The sequence below is a fragment of the Salmo salar genome, chromosome ssa03 (genome assembly GCF_905237065.1).
Source record: "Salmo salar chromosome ssa03, Ssal_v3.1, whole genome shotgun sequence".
NCBI classification, from domain to species: domain Eukaryota; kingdom Metazoa; phylum Chordata; class Actinopteri; order Salmoniformes; family Salmonidae; genus Salmo; species Salmo salar.
In genome coordinates, this window is record NC_059444.1 from 9,878,415 (window position 1) to 9,897,125 (window position 18,711).

An 18,711-nucleotide genomic window follows, 5' to 3' on the forward strand; every position below is an offset into this window, starting at 1 on the left:
GGAGGAAAATTATGTGGATATATTGAAGCAACATCTCACGACATCAGTCAGGAAGTTAAAGCTTGGTCGCAAATTGGTCTTCCAAATGGACAATGACCCCAAGCATACTTCCAAAGTTGTGGCAAAATAACTTAAGGACAACAAAGTCAAGGTATTGGAGTGGCCATCACAAAGCCCTGACCTCAATCCTATAGAAAATCTGTGGGCAGAACTGAAGAAGTGTGTGCGAGCAAGGAGGCCTACAAACCTGACTCAGTTAAACCAGCTTTGTCAGGAGAAATGGGCACAAATTCACCCCATTTATTGTGGGAAGCTTGTGGAAGGCTAACCGAAACGTCTGCCCCAAGTTGAACAATTTAAAGGCAATGCTACCAAGTACTAATTGAGTGTATGTAAACTTCTGACCCACTGGGAATGTGATAAAAAATAAAGAAATAAAAGCTGAAATAAATCATTCTCTCTACTATTATTCTGACATTTCACATTCTTAAAATAAAGTGGTGATCCTACAGTGAGGGGGAAAAGTATTTGATCCCCTGCTGATTTTGTACATTTGCCCGCTGACAAAGAAATTATCAGTCTATAATTTTAATGGTAGGTTTATTTGAACAGTGAGAGACAGAATAACAAGAAAAAAAATCCAGAATAACGCATGTCAAAAATGTTATAAATTGATTTGCATTTTAATGAGGGAAATAAGTATTTCTATGAACGAGTTGATTTTTGAGACACAGAATCACTAATTAAATCCTAAGAGCAAGAATGTTTGAAGGGAAGACCATTGGGTTGAATATGCACATCCAACTCTCCTTCCATTGTCTTTGTAGGGTTCTCTGGTGGTAAAATGGGCACCTCTTACCCTGTTTTCTGCAAACAGATCCCTTCCCCTCTTCAGGCCGTTTGTACAGAGCTCCGCTATTGGCCAGGTAATCAAAGATTATTTTGTAATTAAGTGACTAATAAATATCCAGCAAAAATCCCAGTGCAGTTCTCCTGCAAATGGAAGTCAATGTCAACAGTGGCATATGCTTGTGACAGACATTTTGAATGGGAGTCTATTCTACCGTTGCTATTGGTCTATTTTAGAGGAAGAGTTCATTCAATGAAATAAAGGGCAGGGTGTTGGTGTTTGTCTGCTGTTTTGACAATCACTCACCCATATTTGAGTGCGATCATGAACACCTAAAGTGCATTCCTATTTACCAAACATCTTTCTACTTAGAAATGCATGGCTTTGATTTTATACGTGTTAAACATACAGTATGGGTCCTTGTTTCCAGTGTGGATCCAGAACAGAGGCTTTAAAACTCTAGGGAAACACAAGCGACTGCAGGCAGGCTTTGAGCGTCCCATGGAATCAGATGGCTTTACACCCTCGTTTATGAAGGTGAGACCCCCGGTTTGTCTGTACTCTGTCATCCTCCGGAGAGAGTACCTGGGTCTTGTTCATTAGGCCACACCATAGAAAAAATTTTGAAACCGTTTTACAACGGGGGGGGAGCGTATTTTTACATCTTATTTGACAAAGACGAACGTTATCTCCCAGATGCTTTCCTACTTAACATGCCCCTGGTTGCATTGTAAACATATCTGACTGTTGTCTCATGCAGGGCCTCCTGACGCGTGATAAGGGGATGGAGGTGGAAACCTTGGACAAGCTTATGAAGAACAAGAATTTTCCCGATGGGCAGCAAGATTCTTTCAAGACCGGGTTTGCTGAGGGCTTCCTGAAATCCCAAGCTCTGACACAGCGCACACAAGGCAAGTATACAGTATACAACACTACACTACAAGACCAGGGTCATGCTCAGTAAGACACATGGCTAAACGGTTTGAAACGGAAAACCATAACGGGTGTTCTTAATGGAACAGCTCAAGTAGTACCTCCTTCGTTTCACAACATTGTCTCATGTTTCTACTGCCTACTAAACATTACCTAGGTGTACGTTATCTTCCATAAAAATGAAAGTCACCAGCTCTACTCTCCTTGCAGTGAGCATTAAATGACCACGGTTTCAGCTTGCAGGCCCTGAAGGCTCACTGCAACAAGAGATGCATGCCCGCCTTTCATTTTTTTCTCCCTATTGAATGAAAGTGGATTGGAACTTCCATCTTCTCTGCAGACTCTCTGAGGAGGACGAGGCTGGTCCTGCTAGTCCTGCTGCTCCTGGGACTCTACGGCCTCTCCAAGACCCCCTTCCTATCGGGTAAAGGCTCCTTTTCATTTTGTCCATCTCTCTAATCAAGCTTGAAGTCCCTCGCTCTAGCATGCAGCGTGGTGTGTACTTTTTAAAGCCACAATCTGTAGCTTGCGTTTTAGTCAAACTGCACTCCTCGCTGCAGAGGGTTGGGCCAGGAGAAACGTAACCCGTGTTAAATTCATACAGTCCATGAGTGACAGTTTTTGAAGCTGTATATTGTCTGTTTAAAGTAATATTCTTTATAAGTTAATGGGTAGCCTATGTAATTCATTAATTCATTCAAATGACAGTTGAACAGCATCCCAGATTGAGCCTTTAACTCTTTGCAGATGCATTCAGAATTTACACATAAAAAGCATGTTCAGCAAGTTTGATGAGTAATCAAGATAACTTGGTAATAATATTGTGGGTTTTTTTTGTTTACCGAATGCTTCTAGAAGACAGTGATTTGTTGCCAAACTAAAATAAATCTAACCATAGCTAAGAACGCTTTTGCATCCGAGCTGTGTGATTTCGAACCTTAATCTAACCGTTCTGGACAGTACGATTCCGAACCACATCAGGCCTGGACTCAGCGGTGGACCCTGTCCACATGAAGAACGTGACGTTTGAGCACGTCAAAGGGGTGGAGGAGGCCAAGAATGAGTTGCAGGAGGTGGTGGAGTTCCTCCGGAGCCCAGAGAAGTTCACCGTCCTCGGAGGGAAACTGCCGAGAGGTGCAGTAGACCGTCGAGCTCTTTAATGGCCTTTAGTTGATCAGTGTTGTGTTCATTAGGCACCAAATAGAACAAAACAACTGACTGGAACAAGAAGGACTACGTGGATTTGTCCAGTAAGAAACGATCATTTTTGTTTTCTGTTGCAAAACGCTAAAAAAAAATTAAGTTTCTGTGCCCTAATGAACATAACCCAGGTGTAGACTGACTGAACAATTCTGAATTCAAGAAGTTATTTAGACAGGAACACAATCTTCCCCTGATGGAAGATGAAAATGGTGCCATTAACTTTGTTGCCACTTTAATTGGCTATTTCTTAGTTAGTTACATATGTTATTATTTACTTCCTCATTGGATTTCAATCTAATATTTTAGTCAATATTCATAAACTGTCTACTTTGTTAGGTGAATATTGTATTACTGTATATTAACCTATTACAGTTGTTCTTATCTCTGTCTCTGTCTCTCTCTCTGTGTGTGTGTGTGTGTGTGTGTGTGTGTGTGTGTGTGTGTGTGTGTGTGTGTGTGTGTGTGTGTGTGTGTGTGTGTGTGTGTGTGTGTGTGTGTGTAGGGATCTTGCTGGTTGGCCCTCCTGGTACTGGGAAGACTCTGTTGGCCAGAGCCGTGGCTGGGGAAGCCAACGTCCCATTTTATTATGCCTCTGGCTCTGAGTTTGATGAGATGTTTGTGGGGGTTGGAGCCAGTCGCATCAGGAACCTCTTCAGTGAGTCCCATCTCCTCTTCAAGTCTCCCCTTATTCCTGGCTTCCAACCCTGTACCTAATATTGTCATTTTCACTGTCTTTTTCTTTAACCCAAACCTGGTTGCAACGATCGTATTGTCATAATTTATCATCTGTATATCTGAGACCCCAGCCCTAGACTTCAACCCATCCTCTCTATACATTACATCTGCAGAGGAAGCCAAAGCAAACGCGCCGTGCGTAATCTTTATTGACGAGTTGGACAGCGTCGGAGGGAAGAGGATCGAGTCTCCCATGCACCCCTACTCCAGACAGACCATCAACCAGCTACTGGCTGAAATGGACGGGTATGTTTCCAACGGGTTCTTCTGGGTTGTGTTCAATGAGGGGAAACATTTTATAAAACAAAACCAAATGGAGGATCTACGTGAGATTGTCCAACAGTGTTTATTTATTTTTTTGCTAAATGTTTCCCGTACGAAACATGACCCTACTTTCTGTGTGGAGAAACGTGACATCCCACTGGGCACAGATGTCATTTCAACGTCTAGTGCAACAACAAATGTCAGTCATTGGATTTAGGTTAAATGTTGGGAGAGAAAAAATCCCAGAATTCCTGTTGACTTTATGCAAATCCAATCAGTTTTCCACATTGATTCAGCTTCAACGCATATATATATATTTTTTATGATGTGGAAACAACGTTGACTCAATCAGTTTTTTTCCCCAGTAGGAAGGATACACCGACTTCCCTGAACGTGTCACAATTGTCGCCCGCAGGTTCAAACCAAACGAAGGGGTCATTATCATTGGAGCGACAAACTTCCCTGAGGCTTTGGATAAGTATGTTAAAGCTTTATTCATCTCATAATGTTGCTCAATGAAATGTCTTTATTTTATTTTTTTTGTACAGGGTTTCATTAGTTGACATGAGTACATATTGACTTGCCATGTTAAAACAAACCTAAAGTCAGTGAAGCTCTGTCGCTCCCTCCCTTTCCCTCCCTAGCGCTCTGATTCGACCGGGACGTTTCGACATGCAGGTCACCGTCCCCAAGCCAGATGTGAAGGGGCGCACAGAGATCCTCAACTGGTACCTTAGGAAGATTAAAGTAGACCCTGGTACGTGAGCAACATACATGTGTGACCTATGTTGGTCATAGCTTGAGTCTATTGCTGATGAGCAATAGCTTCACACAAGTGAATCTGCTGGGGTAAATGCTAATAGTACTTGCAAATAAACTATGGCTATATGAGAATCTACAGTGGCAACATGCTAATGGCTGTTTGCTAATAGACTATGGCTACTTGCTAATGGATACATGCTAATAGCTACATGCTAATGGCTGCATACTTGTAGACAATGGCTATATGAGAATCTGCAGTGGTAACATGCTAATCGCTGCATGCTAATAGTCTATGGCTACATACTAAAAGAGAAGAACATGCTAGTAAGACACACCATAGTTGACCTAGCTTAGCTGTACCTATTCCTGCTAACGACCTGGCTTCCTCATGCAGATGTGGAGGCTGGGATCATCGCCAGGGGAACAGTGGGCTTCTCCGGGGCCGACCTGGAGAACCTGGTCAACCAAGCGGCTCTGAAGGCGGCGGTGGACGGCAAAGACATGGTGACCCTCAAAGAGCTGGAGTTCGCCAAGGACAAGATCCTCATGGGTGAGCTCTGCTGTAGGAATGGGGACGAAATAGATATATACCCCTGTATCACAAATCATGCCCCAGCCCCAACCTCCTAGCCACCTGTTTAGATCTGAGAGGATTAGATGGGTGTAAGCAATAGGGTGTTAGCCCATCTTGCTCTCTGATAGGCCAAGTGGAATTGCCACCATATTGCTTATACCTGAGCCTCATATACCCAGACTTCTCACAGTAGTTCGAAAGCCTGGGTAAGTAACTCGGCAAGTACTATCATGTGGGTGGAGTTCGGAGTCCAGGTAGAAACTAGTGACGCCTTGCCACTATCAAACCGATCAAATATTTAATATGGGTGGAGTTTCAAAGAGACATTTCAACAACAAAAAATCTGACTTGCAACAAGCTAGCATGCATAAGATACAGAACAAATGCTGCATAAACTGAGACGCAAGGAAATGCCTCTCCTGAGGGGAAACATAATTTCTACTTATAGACAATCAAATGCCAGTGCTGAATGCCACAGGCTCTGACCGCTCTCATTCAAACAAAAAAAATCCCTCAAAGTTTTCTGAGCAAAAAATGTATAAATGTAACAAATAATACTGTCTTTTTTTGGGGGGGGCATAAAAGACTAAACACCAGGAAATCATCTCCCAAGTATTCCCATGCATTATAGAGAGACACGTGATCGTATACAAATGTAAGCAAGGTTTGAAATGATTGTTTTAGTCAAATATTATATCTGTTTGGCCTTCTTGCCGTCAATTTACAGTTTATTTTTAATTATGTTCTGGCCCACCGTCAATCCACTCAAGAAAAAACTGTCACGCTGCTGAATCTAGTTGATAATCCCTGAAGTAGGGGTTAGGAGTTTATTTGGAATTCGAGGATCTTTGAGCAGGTTTTGGAAATCAACTCTTCTATCGGTCTCGCTTCCCTCCCACAGGCCCAGAGAGGAGGAGTGTGGAGATAGACAAAAAGAACAAGGAGATCACGGCGTACCACGAGTCTGGCCACGCTATCGTGGCGTATTACACCAAGGATGCCATGCCCATCAACAAGGCCACCATCATGCCCAGAGGACCTACGCTGGGTCATGTAAGTAGGAATGGAAATGGGGAAATTTAAAATCTATAGAAAACAAGATGGGTAGGGAAGGTTACAACCAGTAGCATTTCACTGTACCGTTTACACCGTGTCCTGTGCACTAAGGTTATTATAGACACACACTCTCACACATCTTCCATCCTCTCACCTCACCGTTTTCCCTCAATCCCAACAGGCTGTTGTGACTTGGATTTAAAAAGAATAGCGCAGAGACTGGTGCAAAACATATGGTTGGAGGAAACTCTCACCCATGTTTACACCAATCCAATGCGTTTTTACTTTAGTAGTACATACCTGTAAGAAGAATCAAGTTAGCTAGCTTATTTTGTTGTTGTTAGCTAGTGATGCACAAGCTAGGCCTATTTGAAACATTGCCATCTCTTGGCTGCATTTACCAGCCACAGTAGCTTGAAAATCAATGATGTGTAAAACCTTAGCATCAGCAATCTATCTATGTATTGGCCATTGAGAGGCTTTGAATACTTTCAGGATTTTTTATTTGTTTTTAAGAATTATAATTTACATTTTGTTTGTTTAGCTAACATAATGTAATTTAAAAGTCTACATTAAGGTGTAATAGAATAAATGTGTCAGAATAAATTTAGACATTAATAAATGCATTTCTTTAGCTTCTGAAATCTTTTTTATAACCGAGGACCAAGATGTGTATAAAGCCATCCAGGGTTTATATACATCATTGTTGAAAACACCCCAAAAGCTTGAAAACCCGATTACATTTTTGCCCTAAGTTTTTTAAATTTTATTTGAGATTGTTATACCACATTTTGTTATGTTACAGCCTAAATTAAAAATGGATTACATTTATATATTTGTATCAACCATCTGCACACAATACCCCATAATGACAAACTAAAAACATGTTTTTAGAAATTTTTGCTAATTTATTGAAAAATGTAATAGAAAAATATCTCATTTACATAAGTTTTCACACCACTGAATCAATACTTTGTAGAAGCACCTTTGGTGAATAGAGCTTGCAGATTTTTCTCAAGCTCTGTTAAGTTAGATGGGGAGTGGTGGTGAACAGCAATCTTCAAGTCTTTCCACAGATTTTCAATGGGATTCAAGTCTGGCTGGGTCACTCAAGGACTTTCACATTCTTGTTCTGAAGCCATTTCCAGCATTGCTTTGGCTGTATGCTTGAGGTCATTGTCCTGTTGAAATGTAAATCTTCATCCCAGTCTAAGGTCGTTTGCACTCTGAAGCAGGTTCTCATCAATGATTTACCTGTATTTGGCTTCATTCATTGTTCCTCCATCCTTACCAGTCTCCCAGTACCTGGTGCTAAAAAGCATCCCTGTAGCATGATGCTGCCACCACCATGCTTCACAGTAGGGATGGTGTTAGACGGGTGATGAGCTGTGCCTGGTTTTCTCCAGACATAACGCTTTGCATTCAGGGCAAATACTTACATTTTTGTCTCATCAGACCACAATCTTTTGTCTTATGATCAGTCTTTCATGTGACTTTTTGCAAACTCCAGGCGTGCTGTCATGTGCCTTTTTCTCAGGAGTGACTTCTATCTGGCCACTCTCCCATAAAATCCAGATTGATGAAGTGTCGTAGAGACTGTTGTTCTTCTAGCAGGTTCTCCCATCTCAGCCAAGGAACTCTGTAGTTCTGTCAGAGTGGTCATTGGGTTCTTGGTCACCTCCCTGACCAAGGTCCTTCTTGCCCGGCTGCTCAGTTTGGTCGGACGGACAGTTGTAGGCGGAGTCTGGGTAGTTCAAATTTTTTTTCTTCTCAATTTCCCAATGATGGAGACCACAGTGCTCTTGGAAACTTTCAACACTCAAGAAATTGTTTTATACCCTTCCCTCATCACAATTATATTTCGGCGATCTACGGACAGTTCCTTGGACTTCATGGTATAGCTTCTGCTCTGACATGCACTGTCAACTGTGGGACCTTACACTGAGTGTACAAAACATTATGGACACCTATTTCCATGACAGACTGACCAGGTGAATCCAGGTGGAAGCTATGATCCCTTATTAATGTCACCTGTTAAGTCCACTTCAGTGTAGATAAAGTGGAGGAAACAGGTTAAATAATATTTTTTAAGCCTTGACATGGATTGTGTATGTGTGCCATTCAGAGGGTGATTGAGGAAGACAATATTTAAGTGGCATTGAACGAGGTATCAGGTGCACCGGTTCGAGTGTGTCAAGAACTGCAACGCTGCAGGGTTTTTCACGCTCAACAGTTTCCAGTGTGTATTAAGAATGGTCCACCACCCAAAGGACATCCAGCCAACTTGACACAACTATGGGAAGCATTGGAGTCATCAAGGACCAGCATCCCTGTGGAATGCTTTCAACACCTTGTAGAGTCCATGCCCCGACGAATTGAGGCTGTTCTGATGGCTAAATGGGGTTCAACTCAATATTAGGAAGGTGTTCTTAATGTTTTGTACACTCAGTGTATATAGACAGGTGTTTTTCTTTCTAAATCATGTCCTAACAATTGAATTGGTCACAGGTGAAATCCAATCAAGTTGTAGCGTCATCTGAAGGATGATCAAAGGAAATTGGATGCACATGAGCTCAATTTGGAGTGTCATGGCAAAGTGGTGTAAATACTTATGTAGATATTTATTTCATTTCCAATAAATTTGCCAAGATTTGTAAAAAAACATGTTTTCAATTTGTCATTTTGGGGTATTGTGTGAGGGGGGGATCTATTTAATCAAGTTTGAATTCAGGCTGCCTGTAATGCAACAAAATGTGGAATAAGTCGAGGGGTATGAATACTTTCTGAAGGAGCTGTAGGTTATCTGTACCTCCATGTTTTTTAGGACTCCATTCGACTGAGCAGACCAATACCATAAGGCCTCATTTTGATATAATGAAAAATGCCTTAGTCCTCCTGGGGTTTTGTCTGGCAAATTTAAATAGTTGTTTTTGATGTTTTTCCAAAAACATCAAGAGTGAAATGGTTAGTTCCATTTCCTGCCACTGTCTTCCAGGCCTCACTCCTTCCAGGCCTCACTCCCCCCTCCCCCCCACTGTCTTCCAGGCCTCACTCCCCCCCCCCACTGTCTTCCAGGCCTCACTCCTTCCAGGCCTCACTCCCCCCTCCCCCCCACTGTCTTCCAGGCCTCACTCCCCCCCCACTGTCTTCCAGGCCTCACTCCCCCCCCACTGTCTTCCAGGCCTCACTCCCCCCCACTGTCTTCCAGGCCTCACTCCCCCCCACTGTCTTCCAGGCCTCACTCCCCCCCCACTGTCTTCCAGGCCTCACTCCCCCCCCACTGTCTTCCAGGCCTCACTCCCTTCCAGGCCTCACTCACTCCCCCTCCCCCCCACTGTCTTCCAGGCCTCACTCCCCCCTCCCCCCCACTGTCTTCCAGGCCTCACTCCCCCCTCCCCCCCACTGTCTTCCAGGCCTCACTCCCCCCCCCACTGTCTTCCAGGCCTCACTCCTTCCAGGCCTCACTCACTCCCCCCTCCCCCCACTGTCTTCCAGGCCTCACTCCCCCCCTCCCCCCACTGTCTTCCAGGCCTCACTCCCCCCCACTGTCTTCCAGGCCTCACTCCCCCCACTGTCTTCCAGGCCTCACTCACTCCCCCCTCCCCCCACTGTCTTCCAGGCCTCACTCCCCCCCCACTGTCTTCCAGGCCTCACTCCCCCCCCCCACTGTCTTCCAGGCCTCACTCCCCCCCACTGTCTTCCAGGCCTCACTCCCCCCCACTGTCTTCCAGGCCTCACTCCCCCCCCACTGTCTTCCAGGCCTCACTCCTTCCAGGCCTCACTCACTCCCCCTCCCCCCACTGTCTTCCAGGCCTCACTCCCCCCCCACTGTCTTCCAGGCCTCACTCCCCCCCCACTGTCTTCCAGGCCTCACTCCTTCCCCCCCCACTGTCTTCCAGGTGTCCATGCTCCCAGCTGATGACCGCTGGAGCGAGACGCGTGCTCAGCTGCTGGCCCAGATAGACGTCAGCATGGGAGGCCGTGTGGCAGAGGAGATCATATTTGGCAACGAGTTCATCACCACTGGTATGCAAGGGGGTGTAGGAGGGAATTACAGTATACACCTTGTGCAGTACTGTAGTGTAATAAGAATATTCCTCAAAACAGGATGGTGCGTCTCAAGGGGTATCATCCTGTCATCCAAATGTATAATATTCATTCTAAATGTTGGGCATTTATGTTTTTGAGGGTATGATATGGTCATTTATCTGTTTATTCAAACTGATTTACAGAATTGCGGAGATTAACAGTGACACATATTTTCAGTATTATGTGGCCCATGCAGGAATCGAACGCACATCATTAGTGTTGCCAGCACCGCGCTGTATCTCACTGAGACATTGATATCTTTTAGCCCATTAATCATTTTCCAAAAGTGCTTCATTTTTTTAAAGACTAAACAAATTCTATATAAACAACATGTTCAACTTCTTTTTTTTTTTTCAGGTGCATCAAGTGACTTTGATGCTGCCACCAGAATTGCAAAAATGATGGTGACCAGATTTGGTATGTGTGAGAGGGTAAGTTATGGATGCTGGACGTTTGGTCGGGAGAGACAAAATGAAGTCATGTCTAATAAAGCGTCAGCAAAGTCCTGCTGTTTTTACTGTATACCTTTCAGGACATGTAGTGTTGAACTTTGAACCCTGATTCTCAATTCATTTAGCTTTATTGGCATGAATAGCAACCACCCAATTTTGCAGCACTACATATATATTGTATTCTCTCTCTCTCTCCCCGTTGTCACTCACACACGCGCACTCACACACTCACTCACTCACTCACTCACTCACTCACTCACTCACTCACCTGTGTTGTAGCTGGGTGTCATGACCTACACTGACCAAACCAAGCAGAGCCCAGAGACACAGGCTGCCATCGAACACGAAGTCAGGAAACTTTTGAAGGTACGTTTCCACCTCCATCATCCTTCCAAGCCCCTGACCCAGTGCTCTTTGGCTTGTGTTTTTTTATTTTTTATTAATCTTCCCCTTTTCTCTAACCGAGCATATTCGGAGTATCACAGTTTAGGGAAATAACAGGCACAATTTACGTGTGTGTGTGTGTGTGTGTGTGTGTGTGTGTGTGTGTGTAAGCCCTAATTTCACTGTAATATATACAAGCCCTTTTCAGAAATTCACTCAACCCCTACATGTGTTAACTCCTCTGGTTTGTATGGTCCCCAGGATTCGTACGAGCGGGCCAGGGCTCTCCTCAAGTCTCACGCCAAAGAACACCAGAACCTAGCCAATGCCCTGCTGCAATACGAGACGCTGGATGCCAGAGAGATCAAGATGGTCCTGGAGGGCAAGGGCTTGGAGACAAGATGAGACTTCCAAGGGTGGAGGTGTCACTCTGGTTAATTTGGGAGATCGGGTGAGGGGTGGGAAGACAATACATCGCTGTCCACAGTGATTTCACAGTCTACGCAAACAGAGCTACGGAGCTGTACATGTGTATGTACAGTGCCTTCAGGAAGTATTCACAGCCTGAATTTAAAACAGATTAAATTAAGTTTTTGTGTCACTGGCCTACACACAATGCCCCATAATATAAAAGTGGAATTATGTTTTTAGAAATGTTTACAAATTTTATAAAAAATGAAAAGCTGAAATGTCTTGACTCAGTAAGTGATCAACTCCTTTGTTATGGCAAGCTTAAATAAGTTCAGGAGTAAAAATGTGCTTAACAAGTTGCATAGACTCACTCTGTGCAATAATAGTGTTTTAATGTGATTTTTTTGGAAGGACTACCTCATCTCTGTACCCCACACACATACAATTAATTGTCTGTACGGTCCCTCAGTCATGCAGTACATTTTATACACAGATTCAACCACAAAGACCAGGGAGGTTTTCCAATGCCTCGCAAAGAAGGGCACATATTGGGAGATGGGTAAAACATTTAAAAAAGCAGACATTGAATATCCCTTTGAGCATGGTGAAGTTATTAATTACACTTTGGATCAATATACCAAGTCACTACAAAGATATAGGCTTCCTGCCCAACTCAGTCACATTTCAGCTGGACAATAACCTCAAACACAAGGCCAAATATTCGCTGGAGTTGCTTACCAAGACGACATTGAATGTTCCTGAGTGGCCTAGTTACAGTTTTAACTTAAATCTGCTTGAAAAGCTATAGCTAGAAAATGGCTGTCTAGCAATGATTAATAACCAACTTGAAAGAACTTGAATAATTTAAAAAATAATAATGTGCAAATATTGTACAATCCAGGTGTGCAAAGCTGTTTGAGACTTACCCAGAAAGACTGGGTAATCACTGCCAAAGGTGATTCTAACATGTATTGATGTGAATACTTATACAAATTAGATTATTATTATTTTTGTAAAACATTTTTTTACATGTTTTCACTTTGTCATTATGGGGTTATTGTTTGAAGATGGGTAAGGATTTAAAAAAAAATATTCAATCCATTTTGAATTCAGACTGTAACACAACAAAATGTGGAATAAGTGAAATGGTGTGATGAATACTTCCTGAAGTTACTGTGTATATGTAAATGTGTTTAAATGTTTTATGCTCAGTAAAAGGCCAAGTCCATTGATTCAATGTCTTGCTCTAGACCTCCAGAATCACAATGAAACCATCTATCCTCCATAAAAAGACATTTGTTTCTACATGAGACTTTCAATCATGTCTCTGTAATAAGTCAAATGGAATCTGATTCTCCATAAGTAGTCTACCAATATTCCCAGGTTTGTCTGAGCCGTGTGTGTAACAGTTGCTGTTTCAAAGGTGGCCATTTGGGAATGTACACGTACATGGATTAGGGACTGTTTGGACTTAACCCAAAATTCTAATGTCTCTTAGTCTGAATGTATTTATGTGATAAAATATGTAAATGCTGTGTGTGTGTGTGTGTGTGTGTGTGTGTATATAGATGGAAGGAAATGCTGCTGTGCTTCGAAAAAAATGCTTTGTTACTTCAAACCCAACTTTGGTGTATTAAGCAGTGACGGGCCATTAAATCCTTGTAGTTTTTGGTTTCAATTCGGCTAACATTCTTTCATTCATTTAATTACGAAATACCTCAAGTTATCTGGTTTCTAAACAATTGTCAAAGTAACAATGAAACCTAGAAGACCCTACAACCACCTCATCCTGGTTCACCCCACTTCTGCTGTGTATTCCCATCTGAACACCAGGTGTCTCTACCGTTACCTCAGTAGATCTGTGAATCTCTTCTTTACATGTCCTCACGTTGTATGTTTTTAAGCACAGAACCTCGTGGTGTAAGCAAGGACCGTCATAGTCATTTGCTGATGTGTAAGCCTTTAAGGGAAACGGTCACATGCATTTGTAGACAATACTCAATCGCTTCAACAATCTAGTATCTCCATCTTTGGTTAGCATGAACGCTTTAGCCAAGAACGTTGAAATCCTTTGAAACATCTTCTGATGTCGAGTTGGAAATGTTAAGATTGCGATACAATAGAGGTTTAAAGACCATACCTTTTTAGCATTTATTATGAATAAACTTTTCTTTAGAGGCAAATATTACTATCATGATACACTGTGCAATTGGGTATACAGTATATAACCAGCGTAACTTATTGGTATGCTTTGTACATTTTAGTGTTTTACTTGCCTAAGTGACATATTTCGAGCTCCTGTTTTTGCCCCTTTTTCCCACCTTTTAGTTGTGTATATATGAATGTGGTTTAACGGGAACACTGTATATCGATAGAAGGCTTTTGGGCTGCGTATGCATTGACTGGCTCAACAATTGGCTGACACGTGTTTTATTCTCTCAACGATATGACGACAGACGTTAGAGGAATTGAATGTGCAGCTGAAGTAAATAAATTAAACCCTGTGGCTGTCTTCAGTGTTTTTTTTAATGTTGTTGATCGGTTTGATATGCACACCTTTCCTGAACATCAGAATGTATGCATGTTGAACTACAGTGTAGTTGATTATATATTCACAAATACTTGCCAGAAGATTCTGGACGTTGATCAATAACATCAGCTAACGATTTGGGTTAAACGACAACACCCAAGGCAAGTCGAAAATGAACTAAACTTGATAAAGAAATTATCTATATACATGTGTGTGTATATATATATATATTTTTTTAAAGAAAATTATCTTAACTTTATCCAGATGTTCAAATATACTAGTCATTGCAAACATTTTGCACCTGTGTAAATACACTGACAAAATCAAATGTGTAAAATAGACATTTTTTATTTATAATACAGTATGCAACTTTTATAGAACACAAGTGTTGCCAATGCAGCTTAAAGTCTACAGTATAAGTACATAAAATGTCAAATTACAGCAAAGAGAAAAACATAGATAAGAAAATCAGACCAATCAATCGCAGATGAAGGGAAACCATACTGATAACCAAAAAGGTTGACGCTGTAATGTTAACAGGTGTGGTTTCACGTCAATATCCAATGATTATGTCCGAAGATGAATAGCTAGTGGCGTGAATTGGTTGTAACCTATTTTACGTTCCTTAATTCATTCACACTAACATAAAAAAAAGTATTGTATGTTTTATTTACATGATGTATTTAGTGTTGCATATCTATATCACCCATTTCTGCACATCCCAACGAATGTCAAAAACACAGGAAGGAAAGCAACAGCGTGAACCAGCCCGAACGTAATAACCAAAAAAATGAGTTTGAAAAAAGTCCTGAAGATGTAGCTATCTGAGAAAGAGAGCGCCACCACCCCTAAAAGGGTGGAGACAGCTCCTTGCACTATGGGGAAACCCAGGTGGGCCAGCGCATCCACAGCCTTTTCGTTCGAGTCGGCCTTGCTGCTCGAGACAAAGGCGTACGAGACATGGGCGGAAAAGTTGACTGAGAAACCGATACAGATGATCAGATTTATCATGGAGATTGAGTCTAGGGACACGTCCCATAGTCCCATGAATCCAGCTACACCCACAATCACCGACCCAATGGAGAACGCCACCCACAGCGAACAGAGCGGGTTGGGTATCAGGAGTAAGGAGATCGCCAGCATCAACACTGTGGCAACCACGATAGTCTGGGTGGTGTTATGCACAATAACAGTGTACTGGTCTAAGTAGATAAACGATGGATGATAAACCACTAATTTGATGTGGCATTTTTTAGCAGTTTCTCTGAGGCTTATCAGCATGTCCTTCTGTTCCTTTGTCGTGCTGATGTTTAGCGTCTGAAGAAAGAAGCGAGATGAGCGGATCTTGTTATCTGCATCGAAATTAATGTCCTGACTGGTCATTGGACGTTTTTCCAAGAAGTGAAGCAGGTTTCCTATGAAGGTATTTTCAGAGTTTATATCAAGATCCTTTGCAAAGCTTTGGAAAGAATCTAGCCAGGAAAGAAAGAAGTTTTTGTCAACATATTTCAATTTATAAAAATCTGTAATGCAGGAGTTGAGATTTTTGTGCTGGTCTTCTTCCCAGTAGGCAAGTGACTCATTAACAGCCACCATAATGATTGGACCATAGTGAGAGAAGTCCATACTTTTGTCATAATATTTGGAAATGTAGGAATCATCTGAAGCCAGGTTCCTTAGGTCAATACCCTCCTTCATTTCAACACATCCATAGACGCTGACAGCCAGATACCCGGCGTAGAGAACTACAATGGACGCTTTAGTCCATTTCTGGGTCAGAAATGGACCGTAATACTTCCCAAAGAAGCCGCTAATTGGTTGCTCCTCCTCTGTCCCGGTGTCATGATCATAGGCCCCACCAACGCAGCAGATTGCATACCTTCTCGACTTCCCAGGAGGACAATCCACTGGAATCTTCACACAGGTGAACCAGTGCCGGTTGCTAGTTTCCCTCTGGCCATTCAGTGCTAAGAACGCACCAAGGAATAGGATGTTGTAGATGTAACAGAAAAGGATAGCTGTGCCGGCGTAAAGACAGAAGCTCTGAACAGAGCCAAAGGGTGAGCTGAAGCCCAGGTACAGTGCCAGGACATCCGTTATCGTGGTTATAGAGATGGAGATGGCGGCATCTTGATAGGTGTCGGCCAGACGATCCACCACGCTATCATGGACATTGGTCTTCTGCCAACAGGAAATCATGATGAACATGTCGTCAATTCCAATACCTTAAACACAAAGGGTTTGTCGTTGAGCGAGGCGGTAAACATGAACATGACTTCCCACTGGGCACACACTGGTTGAATCAATGTTGCTTCCATGTCATTTTCAATGAAATTACGTGGAACCAATTTGGGAAAGATGTTGAATTGACGTCTGTGCCCAGTGGGTTGAGACAAGAGAAAGGCATGAACATTCATGACATTTAAGTAATTTGTGACATTAAAACAAAGAATTTGTGGTGTGTTAGAAGAATCTGTTCCGTGAGACACTAGAATATGAATTTGAAGGCCTTAACCAGTGGGCAAAACTGGTTGCAATTACGTCATGGTCTGGTTGTATACTGGAAGGAAGTTATTTGCCCTCTGGGTATGAAGCTCTTTTACCTTCAATAATTACCAAATGTGTTTGTCTTTGATGAGGTGTGGAGGAATGGAAAGCAAATACTAATGAAGGTTTGAAGAGAAAGGAGGCGGAGCTTTCCCCTTACCCAGTATCAAGAATGGGCAGGTAGAAACAGTCATGACGAATGGCACACCTATTAACAACAGCATCCCGAAACTTGAAAGAACTGCTAGTCCTGTGGAAAAGACTCCAATGGTGGCTACCCACACCTTATTCCTCACGTTGTCCAACCTGATGAAATTAAAACCATTTAAAGTGTCTTTCCATACATATTGTATGCACTGCATACATGGAAATTACGTTGCCATTTTTTTAAAGGGTGTCCATGCGGCACATTGCTTCGATCCCACCATTTTGTCATAAGCATGTGCTATGTAACTAACCCTCAATCCCCCCACCACCACCCCTCACATGTACATCTACTTCATGTAACATAAAGGAGATAAATGTACTAACCTTAAACATGAAACAATTGTAAAAGACATGGTAATAGTATATGTTATGGAAAAAAGAGGAACAATAGACTTTGGAAGTTTCTCGAATTCCCACTGTCTTGACATGGATGTAGAATACGACACCTAGAAAAAGAGACAAAAAAAAGAAAAATATGTTTAAAAATATCTATATTTTTTTAAATGTTAAATTATAAAACACATTTTACAAAGAAACATACTTTGCAGGACTAGGCAGAAAAAAATAAAAAAAATAAAACATTGAAATATATAGATAGGGATGTTAGGGATGTATGGTATCTCACCTCTGTGACATTTGTTGATTCTTCTGAGAGCAACTTAATAAACTCAGCCAGCCAAATGTCGCTTCTTGTTTCGTTGAATTCTCGTAAATAGTAAAAAAGTTGTATTGCCTTGGCACTTTGAACAATTGAGTTGTTTATTTTCACACTACCAAGTGTTGACCTCAAGGAAACCCTGCCAGATGTAGAAATATGTGTTGGAAATGTCAAATTAATAAGATCAATATTGCTGGCATTGTAGTCTATAATGTTCAATATGGCATTGGAGGAACAACTTCCATTCACTGTTGCGCAAATATCCACATATTGCAACAGTTCATCCTCAAACTCCACAGTCATGTTCCGAACTTTGCTGTCCAATACTAATATTTCCTCAAGTAGTGGCACTGTCAAAATGTTTGTCTTGGATGTGGCTATGAAACATGCATATGTTCCATCTGTGTTCAACCTCAAGCTGGAAAACATGGATTGATTTTGTGGGAAATATTCTTGAATAAAAGTTCTCTCCATCTTGGCTGGTCCCTCTAGAGGTGTAAACTCTTTTTCAATATTGTTAGATGTTCTGTCTTCCAAAGAGTAAAATCCACTTCCTAATGCCGTTGAGATAATGACAGGGATGATGAAGAACCACCACGGGTGTGTTCCTATGAAGTGGCCGATTATTCTAAAACACATGCGGATCGGTTTTTCTATGCAGTCTGTGCGGTATTTCGCCATAGCTAATGTTGGTCTCTTTATAAATTCAGATGCACTAAAGCAGTCCACAGAGCAGTAGAGTTCACCTCTCTGTGTGCCTCAGTCCTCAGTATGGATAACCACAGCTTTTATTACCCCTTCATCAACAGGGATATTTACATATATGGATGGAGCCTGACTATCAGGTAGCAAAGAAAATTGGCCAATAACCATCTATCTCATCATTGGATGTATAGCTAGGTTGTTATCAATGGCACCAGTGTTCCACTGTCTAAACTTTATTCCTCATGTTGTGGAAGAAATGAAGCCCTCGTCCTCGCACAGTTTTCAGTATAACAGTCATGAAAAAAAAAATCTCATAATTTTAGAGTTTCTGTTTTGAAATAACATGATAAA

General features: G+C 42.0%; 2 protein-coding genes across 5 annotated transcripts in view; one reads left to right on the forward strand and one right to left on the reverse strand.

Moving 5' to 3' along the window:
• LOC106598156 (ATP-dependent zinc metalloprotease YME1L1) overlaps positions 1-14,217 on the forward strand; it is a 33,877-nt gene extending 19,660 nt beyond the window's left edge. Inside the window, exons 4-18 of one of the 3 annotated variants that reach the window (XM_014189223.2) lie at positions 828-926; positions 1,281-1,387; positions 1,611-1,761; positions 2,124-2,207; positions 2,744-2,917; positions 3,489-3,641; positions 3,835-3,967; positions 4,401-4,463; positions 4,630-4,742; positions 5,142-5,297; positions 6,223-6,374; positions 10,277-10,403; positions 10,824-10,897; positions 11,198-11,284; positions 11,564-14,217. In XM_014189223.2, the coding sequence (XP_014044698.2) occupies positions 828-926; positions 1,281-1,387; positions 1,611-1,761; positions 2,124-2,207; positions 2,744-2,917; positions 3,489-3,641; positions 3,835-3,967; positions 4,401-4,463; positions 4,630-4,742; positions 5,142-5,297; positions 6,223-6,374; positions 10,277-10,403; positions 10,824-10,897; positions 11,198-11,284; positions 11,564-11,707 (1,817 nt within the window). In that variant the 3' untranslated portion in view covers positions 11,708-14,217. The remainder of the gene's footprint in view (positions 1-827; positions 927-1,280; positions 1,388-1,610; positions 1,762-2,123; positions 2,208-2,743; positions 2,918-3,488; positions 3,642-3,834; positions 3,968-4,400; positions 4,464-4,629; positions 4,743-5,141; positions 5,298-6,222; positions 6,375-10,276; positions 10,404-10,823; positions 10,898-11,197; positions 11,285-11,563) is intronic. The other 2 variants (XM_014189227.2, XM_014189229.2) reach the window with 2 other exon arrangements.
• Positions 14,218-14,575: 358 nt separating this feature from the next.
• ptchd3b (patched domain containing 3b) lies at positions 14,576-18,406 on the reverse strand. 2 transcript variants are annotated; one of them, XM_045714475.1, is made up of 4 exons: positions 17,623-18,406; positions 17,322-17,443; positions 16,951-17,096; positions 14,576-16,468 (listed from the first exon to the last, which is right to left on the reverse strand). In XM_045714475.1, the coding sequence occupies exons 1-4, from the start codon at positions 18,334-18,336 to the stop codon at positions 14,946-14,948; spliced, it is 2,505 nt and encodes an 834-aa protein (XP_045570431.1). In that variant the 5' UTR covers positions 18,337-18,406; the 3' UTR covers positions 14,576-14,945. The 2 variants fall into 2 exon arrangements, with proteins under 2 accessions (XP_045570431.1, XP_014045092.2); XM_014189617.2 differs by having other exon boundaries at positions 14,576-17,096.
• Between the last annotated feature and the right edge of the window lie 305 nt (positions 18,407-18,711).